This window comes from Panthera leo, chromosome D1, assembly GCF_018350215.1.
Source record: "Panthera leo isolate Ple1 chromosome D1, P.leo_Ple1_pat1.1, whole genome shotgun sequence".
NCBI classification, from domain to species: Eukaryota; Metazoa; Chordata; class Mammalia; order Carnivora; family Felidae; genus Panthera; species Panthera leo.
Window position 1 is genome coordinate 74,578,544 of NC_056688.1, and position 14,445 is coordinate 74,592,988.

At 53.8% G+C, this 14,445-nt stretch overlaps 1 protein-coding gene across 4 annotated transcripts in view; it reads right to left on the reverse strand.

Annotated features, from left to right (window-relative positions):
* Positions 1-14,445, reverse strand: part of PTPN5 (protein tyrosine phosphatase non-receptor type 5) — a 54,744-nt gene that overhangs the window by 10,395 nt on the left and 29,904 nt on the right. For 3 of the 4 annotated variants that reach the window (XM_042906522.1, XM_042906521.1, XM_042906523.1), the window contains 5 exons: positions 3,280-3,473; positions 2,616-2,723; positions 2,291-2,368; positions 1,567-1,808; positions 190-379 (listed from right to left, as the gene is read on the reverse strand). In XM_042906522.1, coding sequence (XP_042762456.1) covers positions 190-379; positions 1,567-1,808; positions 2,291-2,368; positions 2,616-2,723; positions 3,280-3,473 — 812 coding nt within the window. Of the gene's footprint in view, positions 1-189; positions 380-1,566; positions 1,809-2,290; positions 2,369-2,615; positions 2,724-3,279; positions 3,474-3,631; positions 3,713-14,445 lie in introns of those variants that run through there. The other variant, XM_042906525.1, reaches the window with a different exon arrangement.

Below are 14,445 nucleotides of genomic sequence, written 5' to 3' on the forward strand. Positions count from 1 at the left end.
TTTCCAGGTGAGGAAACGGAGGCTCAGAGGGGAAGCAGCTCGCCCAAGATGGTGGGAGAGCGGATAAGGAAATAACAAATCCATCAGATGCTGGGTTCTGGGCACCCCCACCACTGCCTTGCTAGGTGCGTGATCGGTGTGAGCAGAAAGGTCTACCCAGAGCGGCGTGACTGGCACGGGAGGACTCACAAAGAATTCTGCCTGCAGCAGGAAGGGGTCCAGGGCCTTCTCGTGAAGCTCCTTGGCCTGCAGGACACGGGAGGCGCTGAGCAGGTACTCGCGGGCTGACTCCTCACGTGGGGACATGAGATAGCCGAAGCCCTCCTCATTGCAGCCTGGTGTGCACATGTCCAGGGTCAGGGAGACATTGGAGCCCCTCCTGGAAGGACCGGGAAAGGGGGGGTGAGTCTCAGGGGCGGGGAGGTGGGGAGGGAGAGATCAAGGGTGGCAGCGGGAGGAGTGGGAGGGTGACAGCACCCCTGACGGGAGCAACATGAGTCTCAGCTCTGGGGCTTAGGCCTGATTCCCCGTCTCCTGCCTCCTGCAATGGAGATGCTAACTGAGGTGGGGGGCTTGGGGCCCCGGTTCCAGAGGTTCCATCCAAGGCGGCCTCAACACAGCCCTCCCTGGACTCTCTTCTGTCACTGCCCAGAGGCAGTGCCCAGCCCTGTGGCCCCAGGAAGCTCATGAGAGAGGGCACCTGACTAGAGCAGGAAAGCGACGCTCTACCCCTCCACATCATGGCCTCGGTCCCGCCAGTCCTGGCTGACGCTGGCCATGAGTCATGGAAATCTCATCCAGGAGAGGCCAGGCCCCTTGGCTGTCAGGGGAAGACGGAGTCCCGGGGCTGCATAGCAGCAGCAAAGATGTCTGCACTGGACAGGCTCTACCCCATTCGGTGTCTAAAGCGTCAACAGAACAGTTGAAGGGCGCTGACCACATAGAAAGGGAAAGCGAGTCCCAGAGAGGGGACAAGAACTGCCCAAGCTCACACAGTAAGGGAATCGCAGAGCCGAAACTACAAGCTAGGTTTTCTGACTCCTTGTCCAGGGCTTCTTCCAAGATATCATGTGGAGAACTCAAACCTGGTGTGATCCAGCTTACCCAACAAGGCTCTGAAAAGGTGCTGACACCTCCCAAAGTATGTTCTGGGGAATACTCCGGGACATTCTATAAAAGCAGAGTGGTCAGCAGACTTTGAGGAATGCCACACGCTACCCGCTTGCTGATTTACAATGAACGCAAGCGTGTTACAGGCCCTGACGAGTCCTGTAATAAGGGAACCTACCCGAACTTACTTGAGCACAGCAGCGTATGTGTGAGTGTGCACACACATACACCTGTATATGCCTATGAGCTCGTGTGCACTAACGGCACTTCTCAGCATTTACCTTGGGGCACTCTGATCTATAGGAATCAGACCTGACGAGCATGTGTCTACACTGGCTAAACTAAGAGGCCAGCTCTATCCTGGGCCCTGGGAGTCAGAGTCAGGCGTCTGCCCTTCTGATGGGGAGCTGAGAGCTCAAAAGCCCATAGAGCCCACCCCTTCTCCACCCCTCCCACCTTTCCTGTAGACCCATGGACTTGACGGTGAGTGAGGCAGGGTCGGCCTCCGGCTTGATGTCCATCACGAAGTCAAACACAGGAGTCTCAGGGACAGGGTCCAGGTCTAGGAAGTCATCCTCGACCTTCTCTTCCATCCACTCGGAGTAGGTGAAGGAAGGCTGGCGGCTCACGGACTGGCGTCTATCCTCAGGGCGCGGTGGGGTGGGTGGCTCTGGGGGAGCCCTCAGGAGGTGCCACACCTAGTTGGGAAGACACAGCATCGTGGACCTGGGGCCGTGTCAGCTGGCCCCTGAGTGACGGGGTGTCCATGAGATGGAGTCCCCTGCCCTCAATGAGTCTAGAGCAGCCCTGCTCTCCTGGGAGCCGTCTGCATAGCACCGCCCTTCACCTAGATGGGAGTTTCCAGTCCCCACCCGACTCCCTGCCCCCACCCTCCCCCAACCCTCAGTCTCTTGTGGACTGAGGTCTTCTCGGTGGGGTGTGGGGCTCCTACACCAGTCTTCTCTGGCTTTAGTCCTTCCCTCAGCTTAGAACATCGCAAACCCATCTTCAAGAAGAAGGTGTCCCTCAACCCAGGCTGGGCTCACCAGTGGAAGGGCACAGATACCCTGTCCTTGCCCCGACCTGAAACATCTAGCTCAGAAATCAAGTGGGAGCTGGGGGGACTGGGCCTCAGGGTCAGAGGAGGGGTGCACGGAGGTCAGGCCAGGAGGTACCTTACCAGGGTGGTAATGAGGATCACAGACAGAGTAACCAGCAGCAGATTGGGGACTTCCCAGGTCCCAATGCCCAGCCAGGCCTGGGGAACATGAGACAGACAGTCACCACAGGGTGGTGGTGGCGGGGGGCCAAGTTCTCATTCATTCCGGCAGCGACAGAACTGAGGCTCTGAAAGCTGCCGACCAGGTCTGGGTGGGGAGCAGGGAGATGGGTTTCAGGGGCACGGAAGTATCTTCTGAACTCGGAGAAGCCCCATCCAGGGGTTGGGGGGGCTGGAGGTCCCCAGTCGCTCCCTCCTACCTTGGAGCTCCCTGGAGCTTACTCACCATGGGTCCCAGCTGTTCCGGGAGTGTGAGCAAGGAGGAGATGAGGTCTGTGGCATTCTGTGACCAGATGGGGCCATAGCCGCTGAGCCAGAGCACCCCGCAGGCAAGCTGGGGCAGCCAGGGGGAGCGGACTGAGTTTGGACCCTGGGCTCCCAGCCCCCATAGTCCCCCTGCAGAGCTCACCTGCAGCCTCAACCCGGCCTCCCCAAGGTCCAGACTGCAGAGCTCAGGGAAGAGCCCAGGTACTGTGTGCACAGAGCAGGCCTCAGGACTCTCCCTGGAGAAAAGCTGACTGGAGGGAGCCAAGATAAAACCCTTCCCAGAAGGGACCCCCACCAGGTACCCACGTAAAAAGTTTCCCAGAGATGTATCTCCATAGACGGGAAATTCTCAGAGAGACCCCTGCAGGCCTGGCTGCTGGGGAGGCCTCAAGTCCTGCTTCTCGGGTTAGGGAAGGCAGGCTGTGAGGGTCTTAGCTGCTGAGGCTGTAGCTGAGAACTCCAGCCTCCTGTACACGCCAGCCCGAGGGCTTGGAGTCACTGAGGGACACCGAGAAGGCCCCTCACCTCCCACGATCCCCAGGTGGCCATCCTGGGGAGGACGCGGGGGGCCGTCCCTCCACCTGCCCTCAGTCAGGCCCTTGTAAGGCCTGTGATATCCTTACCAGGAACTGGGAGGCGGCCAACAGGCACAGGCTGTTCCTGACAGGGAGGGAGTGGCTCCCGACGCCTCGAGGTGGTGGCTTCTGAGCTGGCTCTGAGGGCTGTGAAGGCGGTGGGGGCGGTGGCATTTCTCTCGGAGAGTCCGCGAGCCCTTCGGCCTGGTCCAGCGCCTCCATCACTACCGGCTGGGGGAGACCTGTGGAAGGCGGGACACGCGCCCGGTGACTCGGGTCCTGCCGACCCACGGCGGGCCGCTCCTTCTGGGGTTGCTGTGGCTTCCGTTCAATCTGGGATCAGTCAGCGTGGCTCCACTTCCAGCCGTCACCCTCGATTAGCAAAGCAATATTCACCTACCTTCGTCAGAAAGAGCTAAGTGTGGGTGGACAAATTATTTCTCTTTTATTTCTCCAGTAACAGAGTTAAAATGGCAGGAGGTTTTTCAGGGAGTTAGCATCGCCGTGTTTACGCAGCTCCATTCTTTTCCATTTCTTAAGGAAACAAAAAACAACCACCTCACACTCAATTAAAAGAGAGAGAGAGAGGAAAAAAAAGACACGGCGTAACCAGGCTGTGACCCTGAACAGCCCTCCCACGCCCGCCCTCCGGATTCGTGTCTCTTGTGGCCCGTGCCCCCTGGCTGAGGCTGGAGGCTGGACCCCGGGCAAGATCACAGCCACGCGGCCCTTCGCCACCTCAAGGCCACACCGTGGGGTGTGGAGGAAAATCTTGGTGTAGCAGAATTGGTATCAAAGGTCTAGTCCTGGGTCTGTCCCTGGCTGTGTGACCCTTGGAGAGTCACCCCCTCTCTGGGCTTTGTTTCCACACCCGGGAGATGAAGGTTCAGCTCAACCCTTGGATTTCCTCCTGCTTTAGGAAGCCCTGGTGTTTCCTCTCAGGTAATTTCAACACGGGGCTCCGCTACTATGAACGTGTGGTCACCACTGGCTTACATCTGAGGCGCCAGCTAAAGTTTGGGATTCTGTCAGCACCCACGTTAGGGAGTCCCAGATGTTGGACGCCCTCCTTTGAACCCACCTGCTTTAATCTACTGCCAAGAAGAGAGGGACTAGCAAGGTGGGTGTGTGACAGCTTGGCGGTGGGGATGGGGCTGTCCATACAGCCCTGCGTCAATAGGACGATGGACCCCTTTTCTAGTTGGGTGATTAATAGAACACCCACAGCCAAGATCACGTGAGGCCAGTGGTTTTTCTGGCCGTGTGCTTGCTCGCTCACTGGACACGTCCTGAGCGTCTTCCATGGCCCGGATCAACGGTATGGTGCCAAGGGCCCAGGTCTTGGTGGCGGCTGTATTTGTGTCTATCACAGGCCCCTCCTCCTAGATGCTGACCTGGTATGGCCCCCCACGTATGTGTTCCAGCCACACTCCTTGCAGTGCCTCAGGTGAGCTCACCTACCTGCCCCGCTCCCCACGCCTCCCCCTGTGCTTTGCCAACGCTATTCCCTCTGCCTGGAACATCCCTCCAGCATCCTGCTTCCCTCCCCTGCCCACTCCCCACACGCTGCCAAGTTAACTCCTATTCACCTTATAGAACTCAATCAGATGTCACCCACAGTAGGTCCTCCTCTGTCACATTTACCTAGCACCACGTGCCTCTCCATAACCACCACCAGCAAGGACACATCTGGAATGTGCAAGGCCCTGCTGTGGGTGCTTTAGACATGTGGATTCGTTCACTCTGCACAGCACTCATATGAAGTCAGTATGCCAGCTGTCCTCATTTTATAGACGAGGAAGAGGAGGTCCAGAGAGGGTCCAAGACTCTCCCCAGGTCACTTAGCTAATAAGTGGCTGAGGTGGGTTCAAACTGAGGCATATAGATGGGCTCCGGGCTACACGGCACTGGCCTTGGTTTGTAAAATTATTTGTTGAATATCCTCTCTCCCACTTGTCTGTAAGTTCCGTGAGGGTGGGAGTGGTGTCAGTTTTGTTCATCACGACTGCCCACAGCATCTAGCAAAGCCCTGGCATGTAAGTCTGTAATAAATATTTACCAAATGAGCGAATGATGGTAGGCAAGTGCTAAGTTTCCACTCAGTTTTCTTACCAGATAAATGGGGATAACCACGTATTTCTTTGAAAAGCTATGATGAAGAGAGTCAATACTATAAATGAAACACTCCGCATGGCACCTGGCATCCAGCCAGTGTTCAATAAATGTCAGATGATGGCAACAATGTTAGCACATAACCCCTGCCGTCGCCAGGCTCCCAGTCTCACGGGTGAAACAGACAAGGGATACGTGCCTCTCATCCAGTGCATTTCGTGGAAAATCAAAGTGCTGGTGGAGTCACTTTTGAAGGTTATCCACTTTTGCCCATGGAGGCCACCTACATGAGCAGACAGCTCAGATCCTGACCAGCAAGGTGAAAAAGGAAAAGCCGCTGCTAAGAGACGGATCATGCAGGAAGCCGAGAGTTTCCTCTGTTGAGAAGCAGAGGCTGGATGACTCAAGTGGCAAGGTCTCCCTTCACACCCTCAGAAAATGCAGTCGAAGTGTGATGCCACATACGGAAGGGTGGGAGGGGTACAGGGTCACCTGGCTAGGCTCTGCAATCACACTCTGTGGACCTCGGGCAGTCCCTTCTTCTCCCTGTGTCTCAGTTTGCTTCTCTGCAAAAAAGAGGGGCTCGACCTAGAACTTGGTGCTTCTCAGGTGTTTCTGCCATCCTCAGAGAGGGGCCATGGGTCTTTGTGGAATAAGAGGAACATGCAATGTTGGGCTTTTGCTGTTTTAAAATTCATGGGTGCTCTGTGTTCTATACTACGGTATATCGTACTTGTTTTGATATTAAAATAATGGGCTTTTTCCCCTCCCAAAGCTTCGAATCAAATTTCTCCTTCAGGAAAATGTGCTACAATTTATCCTGTGGCTCTGCCCTCAGGGGTACACGCACCCCTGGGAAGCACGGAACCCCGCCTGCAATAAAACATCATGCTGCTGTTACAAAAGATTCTGTAAATGAATATTTAATATCACGGAAAGAAATTTCGATGGCATGGAGAAAGGCAAGGTGACAAAACAGTATGATCTCCTTGGCCTTAAAAATTAAGCAAGTATAAACGTGCGTGTAAGAAGGTGGCAAATACCCACCGTAAGATGAGACATTAACATGTGACAGTGCTTGGGGAGCATGCGGCCCAGCAAACCCCTGGCACACAGTAAGTGCTCAATAAATGTTGTACGCAGTAAGTGGGACCAACCGAAGCCAGGTGTTAACAACAGTCCATTGGAGGAGGGGGGAGGTGACAAGGTGATTTTTTTCATTGTTTACGTATTACAAATTTCTTCCAATAGATACATGCAATGATATGTAGCTACATATATGTACATACATACACAAACATACATGTACACAGATACATGTATTTATTTATAGAGAAAGAGACATTTTAAAAAAGAGATCACTGCTCTGAGTTCAGATACCATGAGGCCTAGTTAATACTCCTAGGTTCTGGGCCCTGACTGTCACACCTAAATGCACAAGGTGGGATACAAGAGAGTGAGAGAGTATATACACAGCTCTGTGACCCACCCAGCATGTAAGAGGCACTCAGAAGACAAACCCCCTGATGACGCGCGATCATCACTCTTCCATACGAAAGATGGCAGGTTAACTGCCTTGCACCTTGCGGGGGGAGGGGGGGAGCATTAAAAAAAACTTGCAGGCTGGTTGGGCCCTCTATGCACATCTCAAAGAGAAAAAGTGAGGCTGGTTTTTATTTTGTTTTGTTTTGTTTTGAGATCCAGAGAGCACCTGGCAGTCCTGGGGGCCAGATGAATCCAACTGATGGGTATTCATTCACTCAGCACCTGGGAGACGTTCACCTTTCAGAGCAGAGTTTACTGAGAAGTTTTTCTGGGCAGAAAGCGGATGTTTAATTCAGGAAGATACAGTTTTTTAAGTTTATTTTGAGACAGAGAGAGAGAGAGAGAACGAGAGTGGGGGAGGCGCATAGAGAGAGAATTGCAAGCAGGCTTAGACTCGAGTGGGGCTCGATCCCATGAAGTGACCTGAGCTGAAATCAAGAGTCGGATGCTTAACTGAGCCACCCAGACGCCCCAGGAAGGTACATTTCCAATCACACAGAATACTCTGCATATAATTTTGGAGAGGATCCACAGACTTCACGTAAAGAACCTCTGATCTTAGGGTTGGAGTAGAGGTCTGTGATAGAAAGTAGTGGAAATAGGGGAGGTGGAGAACAGGTCTGGGAACTCATCTCTCTTTTAGTCTCTGTTCATTCAGCCATGAGTCCAACACACACACTTATTGAGCACCAACTGTATACTTTGCCAAGCCCCGGGCCAGGCTCCGGGGGACACAACAGTGAACAAAAAGCAGTCGCCGGCCAACAAGGACCACCGTGGTCCTGGCCCCATTTGTCTTTTCGGCTCCTGGTCCCTCTCCTAGAGATGAGGTCACTCTTGTTCTTGCCCTGCCCACCTTCCAGTCACTATCCCGCTCTGGGCACGACACCATCACCTCACCAGGCAGGCTTGCTTCCCTCGGCAGCCCCGTGAGGTAGACATTCTCACCATCGGCCCCGTTTTGTCGGTGAGAGGCGGCCGCTTGTGTCAAGGGCTGGCTTTTCAACAGTTCACAGCGAGGTAGCTGCTCTGCCACGCATGAAACCCTGACTCAGAGGCAGCTTGCTGACAGTGATTTAACATCGGGCTCCTCACGGGCTTGCCTCTTGCACAGGGTGAAGGGGATTTTCCAGGCATGGAAATCAAGGCTTACAGAGGTCAAATGGCTCGCCCAAGTCAGTGAAGACCTGAGATTCCAACCCAGGGCCTCCTGACACAGACCGAGCCTTCCGTTTTGCCACACTGCTTATCAGGAAGGGTCACTGCAGCAAAGGAGAGAGAGGCGGTGAGAGCCTGGGAGGGAGTCCCTGCGTCTGGGGAAAATCCTGAACCCTAACCAGCTGCATGGGGGAGGGGGTGGGGTGCAGCATTTGTGCCCAAGCCCCCCTGATGGATCCTCAACGGCCACACGGTATGGAGGGAAGAAGCACGGGAAGGCAGGTGCTCAGATCCCAGGCCAAAGCTCTGGGACCCCTGGGTAAGGCTTGCAAGCAAACAGCCTTCGGATTTTACCCCGGGCTTATGGAAGCCCTCTGATCGCTCTCCTGTCACCTAGCACCTGAATCCCACCATTCAACTCTGCAGCTACCATGTGCCCTGGGGCTGGCGCCGCCTGAGCTCCAGAACCCGAGGCTGCTGCTGTCAGTGACTCATCCTTCGAGCGCTCCGGCTGCCAGCCCACCGGAACTGGAACAGGAGGCTGGCTCAGCCTGTTCCTGTTTACATGACGAAGGAGGTTCTGTCCCATTCAGCTTTTCTTCCTTCCCCAAACATGGCCACGAGTGACTTCTCAGCCATGCCCACATACTCACAGGGGGCCCTGACCAACAGAACATCACGCTCAGTCCCGACCAGGCTCTTGGAATTGCTGACAGTCAGAGCCTGACAGCCCCCAAGGGGCATCTGGTCTTGTCTGCTAGTTTCAGACAAGGAAGCTCAGGACAGAGAAGGGGAGTGGCTCACTCAGGGCCAGGAAGTGGCAGAACTGGGGTTTGAACCCAGGTCTGTAGACCTCCGCGACCCATGATCTTTCTGCTATTTCCCAGAAAGATCTGGAAACCATGAGAGGATGAGGCATGGCAGGCCACTCAGGCCTATTCTGAGGTTTTGTTTGGGGAAGCCCTGAATGTAGAACCAAGGGAGGTAGGTGCTGCCAGGGGAACAGAGAAGGGGTGGAAGAGTCTAGAAGGAAGAGGCCCAATCAGCTATTTCTGCCACCATAACTATCACACTCCTCAGCGACGTCCTGGGCTAGGAGAGGGACAGCCTGGCCTCAAAGGGCATGGGCACTGCCATGGACTCTATCCCCCCTGGGAGAGGCTAGAGTGGTGGTCTCCGTTTTCTGCCTTTTGGAGGGGTGGGTGTGAAAGGCAAACTAGGAGTCAGAGGGCATGTGGTGGAGGGTGAGAAGATTCCCCAAAACAACATTTTCATTTGACATTCACCAAGCACCTGTCCTAGGCTGTTTTATGTCTCAATCCTAACACTGACCAGCAGGACTCCTGGGCGTGAGAAGAGCCCTGGCAAAAAAGAAAAAAAAAATTCTAGCCTCTCTGGGCAAAGGCAGACTGATGGTGGGCGTGGGGTTCTGGAAGTCTGCCCTGGCTCCCTACAACACGTCTACCGCACGAGTCCTGCTGATCAGCAAGCAAGAAGGCAGACATACCCTTAGAAGGAGGTAGTGAGATGACAAGAACTGGGGCTGGCAGTGAGTTAAGTACTCCAGATGGGAAGCTGGCCGAGGGTAAGGCCAAGTCTTGTTCACTGCTGCATTCCCCAGCAGTGCAAGCAGGATGGCTTGGGAAAAGGAAACCAATTTTGGCCTAAGAAGATTCTGGAATAGGACATGGGTGCTCACCATTTATCAGCTACGTGACTTAGGCAGGCCATTTAACCTCCGTGTAACTTGATTCCTGTAGTGGTTTTCAAATGTGTCTGTGAGTTCCTCAACATTCTTCCCATCGATGGGAGTGGAGTCTATGTCCCTTCCTCCTGAACTAGATGAGGGCCTTGAAGATGGGAATGTGGCAGAAGGTGATGAGTGGCCGTTGAGGCTAGGTTAGAAAAGTTCTCACAGCTTTGCTGCTTCTCTCTGGACGCTTGCTCTGGAAACCTTCAGCAGTCATGTAAAAAAAAAAAGTAGCTACCCTGAGGCCTTGCAAGGGGAGAAAGAGAGGCGGGGGAGAGAGAGAGAGAGGGAAACTTGAGAATGAGACGGTGAATGCATTAAGACGCATTAGGTGCTCTGGAAAATTTGAATACTGAAAAGAAACCATCCACCTTGACCTTCAGCACACAGGCCAATGCAGCAAGAGGGTACCGCACCTTAGGCCCCCTAGAGTTTGATAATCAAACTACCCTATGTATGGGACTTTGGTTTTAAAGCTGACGTTCTGAGAACTCACCTCAAACAAGATGAGAAATCTGTACCACAAAGGAGGGGGTGGACAGCTATACTATTCTCCTTCCTGTCTGATGCCGAATTCTCCAGAACCTTCCTCAGTGACTTGCTTCAAGCTAGGGACCCTGGTTCTCAGATCAATACAAAGTGCAAGCCTGTGGGTGTGAGGTTTGGGCTATACAAGCTCTGCTTCCTCCAAGCCACAGAATTCAATTTTGTCCTTCCTCTTTTTTTTTTTTTTTAATGTTTATTTATTTTTGAGACAGAGAGAGACAGAGCATGAATGGGGGAGGGTCAGAGAGAGAGGGAGACACAGAATCAGAAGCAGGCTCCAGGCTCTGAACCATCAGCCCAGAGCCCGACGCGGGGCTCGAACTCACAGACCGCGAGATCATGACCTGAGCTGAAGTCGGTCGCTCAACTGACTGAGCCACCCAGGCGCCCCGATTTTGTCCTTCCTCTTAACCAGCCTAGCAAAGCACAGTGTCTAGCACCCCCTGACTGCTTTACAAATACCAACCCGTTCAGGCCTTATGACCAACATATGAGATAGATGAGAGGACTGTCCTCTTTTCACAGACAGGACACCAGGAGTTCAGGAGGCCAAGTGACTTGCCCAAGGCCATCGCAGCTGGTGAACAGCCAAGCCAGACCTCAGACCCAGGCGGCTGTGTTTCAACATCTGTCTTCCTGACCAGACCCCATGTTGCCCGCCCTCTGCCTGGGCCTCCACTGTTTCTTCCTCCTGCCTGTCAGGGGAAGTCAGCCTGGGAAAGAGCTCCAGCCCATTCTAGGACAGAAGGGGACAGGGACCACCCCAGGATGGAGGGGAGATTAGCACCATCACACCCCAGCATGGGGGCAGGGTCGGGAGTGGGAGGGGCTCTAAGGGCGGGGTGGGCAGAGAAAAGCAGGATCGGGATGTAGATGAGAGGCAGAGGTCTGGGAACTCAGGTCTCCCTTGACATTCAGTTTGGAGCAGGGGAGGCAGGGGTGGGGTGGGCAGGGATGCTGAGGACTGTCTGCGGACACCTGAGAGACTGTGCTAGGGGAGTGCGCGTGTTTAGAGGCGAGAATAGGACCCATGAGTGGATGCTCTCAGTAGGCAGATTTAAGTAACAAAAAATATCTCCAGGACCTGACCTTGTAGTTCCTCCCATCCCCCAAAAGTGGCTTTGTTTCTGGGGAGGCAGCTTTTCTAGAGGCTTGTGGCAAAAGCTTTGGAGCCACACCAACTTAGGTTTGATGCCTGGCTTTGCCATTTGCTACCTCTGTGACCTCGGGTAAGTGACTTAATCTCTCCTCTGGACAACAGATACAGTAAGACTTGCCTGTTGGAGTTTGAGGATACCATAAGGTAAAACATGCCAAGTGCTTAGTCTGGTGCCCGGCACATGGTGAATGTTCAATAAATAGTAGCAGAATTTAGAGAGGAGGAGGAGGAAGAGGGGAAAGGGAAGGGAGAGGGAGGGAGGGGCAGCAGTAAGGACTTCCTTTTCATCTGCCTGCTGGGCCCCCCAGGAGGACAATAGATGCCTTGCTCCCTCCAGGGCAGGAGCTGTGAGGCTGTCGGCCTGCAACTGGGGTTGGTGGAGAGAGTGGGCATGGACTGAGGGTGGCAGAAGGGAGGGGGGCATCTTTGTCTCTGCCAGTGCATTAAATCCAGAATGCTAACAAGCTTTCAAAACAAAACACAACTCAAGTAATCTTTCGATGGGATATAATAAAATGGTTCTATCTGAAATTGCAAACAGCTTTGTTGCTACAAACAAAGCCTCAGTTCTTTGTGCCTCTCCGGAGCGGGGGCCCGGAAGGACAAGGGTGAAAAGGGTCAATGAAACTCTGTGGGTGCGGGCCACCCCCCGCTGCCCACGCTGAGAACTGAAAGAACTGACAGAGAGGCCCTGGGGTGACGGGGTGCCAGAGGTCCTAAGTGCCTGAGGCTTAAACACAAACGCATGGCAAGGAAGGGACAGGCTTGAGAGTCAGTCTACCGCCCATTTCACAGCTGAGGAAAACTGAGGTTCAGAGAGTCAGAGGCAGAACCAGGATTGGCACGTGTGTCTCTAACCCTCTAACTCTGTGCTCGCTGGCGAAGCCAGCATGGGAAGTTTCACAGGCACTGCCAGTGGGTTATCTGAAGGGCAGAGGCCTAAGGCCCTATGGCCGCAGAGGCCTGAGCCCTGGCTTGGGGTTCTTTGGCAAGTACAGGAAAGTCCAGGTGGCAGGAAGGGAGACTCTCAGGATAGCCGCGTCCACAAATCCCAAGCCTCTAGAGGCTGCCATCCTGGGGAGGCCCCCTGCAACCGGGGAGCCTCACAATGTTGGTAAAGTGTCGAGAGGCCGCGACGGCAGTCCTACCTCTGCCTCTAGCGAGCTACGTGGCCCAGGGCTTCTCACTGCCTCCAGGGCCTCTGAGGCCTTCTATAAATTCAGAGTGTGACCAGGGGCCTTTAAGGGCCCTTCCAGTGCTAAAGGCACACACCCATTTTTAAAAAACAAATCTGAGTCCCTGCTTTAATTTAATTCAATGGTTTCCCCTTGTTCTTAGGATAAAGACCAAACTCTATCATGGTCAACAATAAAGGTCCGGCACGTGCTGGCCCCTGCTTACCTCCCCAGCCTCCACTCATACCACCTTATTCCTAGCTCTCCCTCTCTAGCTTCTTCCAGATCCTCTGCTGGAACTGGCCTGGGAAGCCAGTTCTGGAAACCAGTGGTTCTGCTCCAAGAAATTCTCACCCAGTCCCTAAGGGGGCATGTACGCTCATACTCTCTGTGGTAGGGGTGGGAGAGGTGGGAGGATCTCCATGTCCTTCGCTTGGAGGAGCTGGCAGGCCGTGTCCGGGGACACGCTGGGGAGTACTTTGCAGTCCTTAGAGGCAAAGAGTCAGAGTACAGGCAGCACCACACGATGGATCTCGGGAACAGCGCGGTCAGAGTGGACAGAACGAGATCTAACACAACCCAGTGAATACAGATTAAAAACACACGCACGCAAAATATCACCGCCCATTCTGCAAGAGCACACAGAGAGACACGCGGAAAACATACGCTGAATCCCTTAGAACACATTAACTACGGGGAGGAGTATGGCAGTGGGAGAAAAAAGAGAATGAATAAGTGGAGAAAACCAGACAGGAGCCTCCTGTAGACCACTGAGGACAACGGGGCTGCGCACCCACGAGTATGACTGACAACACGCTAATACCTAAAGCGATCATTGACTGCCTCCCCCAAGGAAACATGAAACAAACCCACTACCGAGTTGTAAGTTGGATCAAGGCCCAACGGGGAAAGAACAATGGCCGAAGGAAGGAAGGCCTGTCATCTTGTCTGGGTCCTGGACCTGGGAGGGCTGAAGAGAGGGACACTGCTCTTCTGGCCCCATGGCAGGTTCTGGCTGCCGGGGAATCGATGCCCTCTTTAGGGGGCAGGGCTCACGGACTTGGCTGAAGCAAAGCCAACTGCCAAGGAGACCCCTGAGCCTCTTTCTCTCTGAGCTCATTCACCAACATATTATCTGAATCATTTTGTTGGATGTCTCCAGGGAGGGGGGATTTTGGGGCCTAGTGGCTGTCTCCACAGATGCCCCCAGAGGATTAACTGGCCCCCATTAAGACCCTTGGGGTTGGGTCAGCCTGAGATTCTGGTCCCGCCAGGCTGAGCGACCCAACCTAGAGGGAGGTGACTCACCCCAGACAACCTCCGCTACCCCCAACTACCACTCTTGCCTGGCAAGGATTAATTAATATTCTTGAGTGGCTAATCATTTTTTAAATGATTTTGGAATATATGGGGGGGGGGAACCCTAATAAGAACATAAAGGAAACTCAAGTCACTCATAATCCTACCACGCCGAGACAGGCACTGGTTTCCTTTTGACATATTTTCTGGTATTTTTTCTTTCTTTGTGGGTGGATTTTTTTCCCTCATAAGTCATTCTGTATAGAGGCGTATCCTTAGAATATGCCTCTTTGGATTTCAAGGGTTCAACTTTTAAGCAGTATAGCAGACAGCCTCCAAGGTGCCCTAACGATCCCTACCTCCTGGTATTCACGCTGAGATGCCAGACATGTAAGAAAAGCTTTCTTGGCCCTTCTATCCCAGCCCAGCACCAGGTGAATACAGCTGAGGGAGTGACCTCAGTTGAAGAC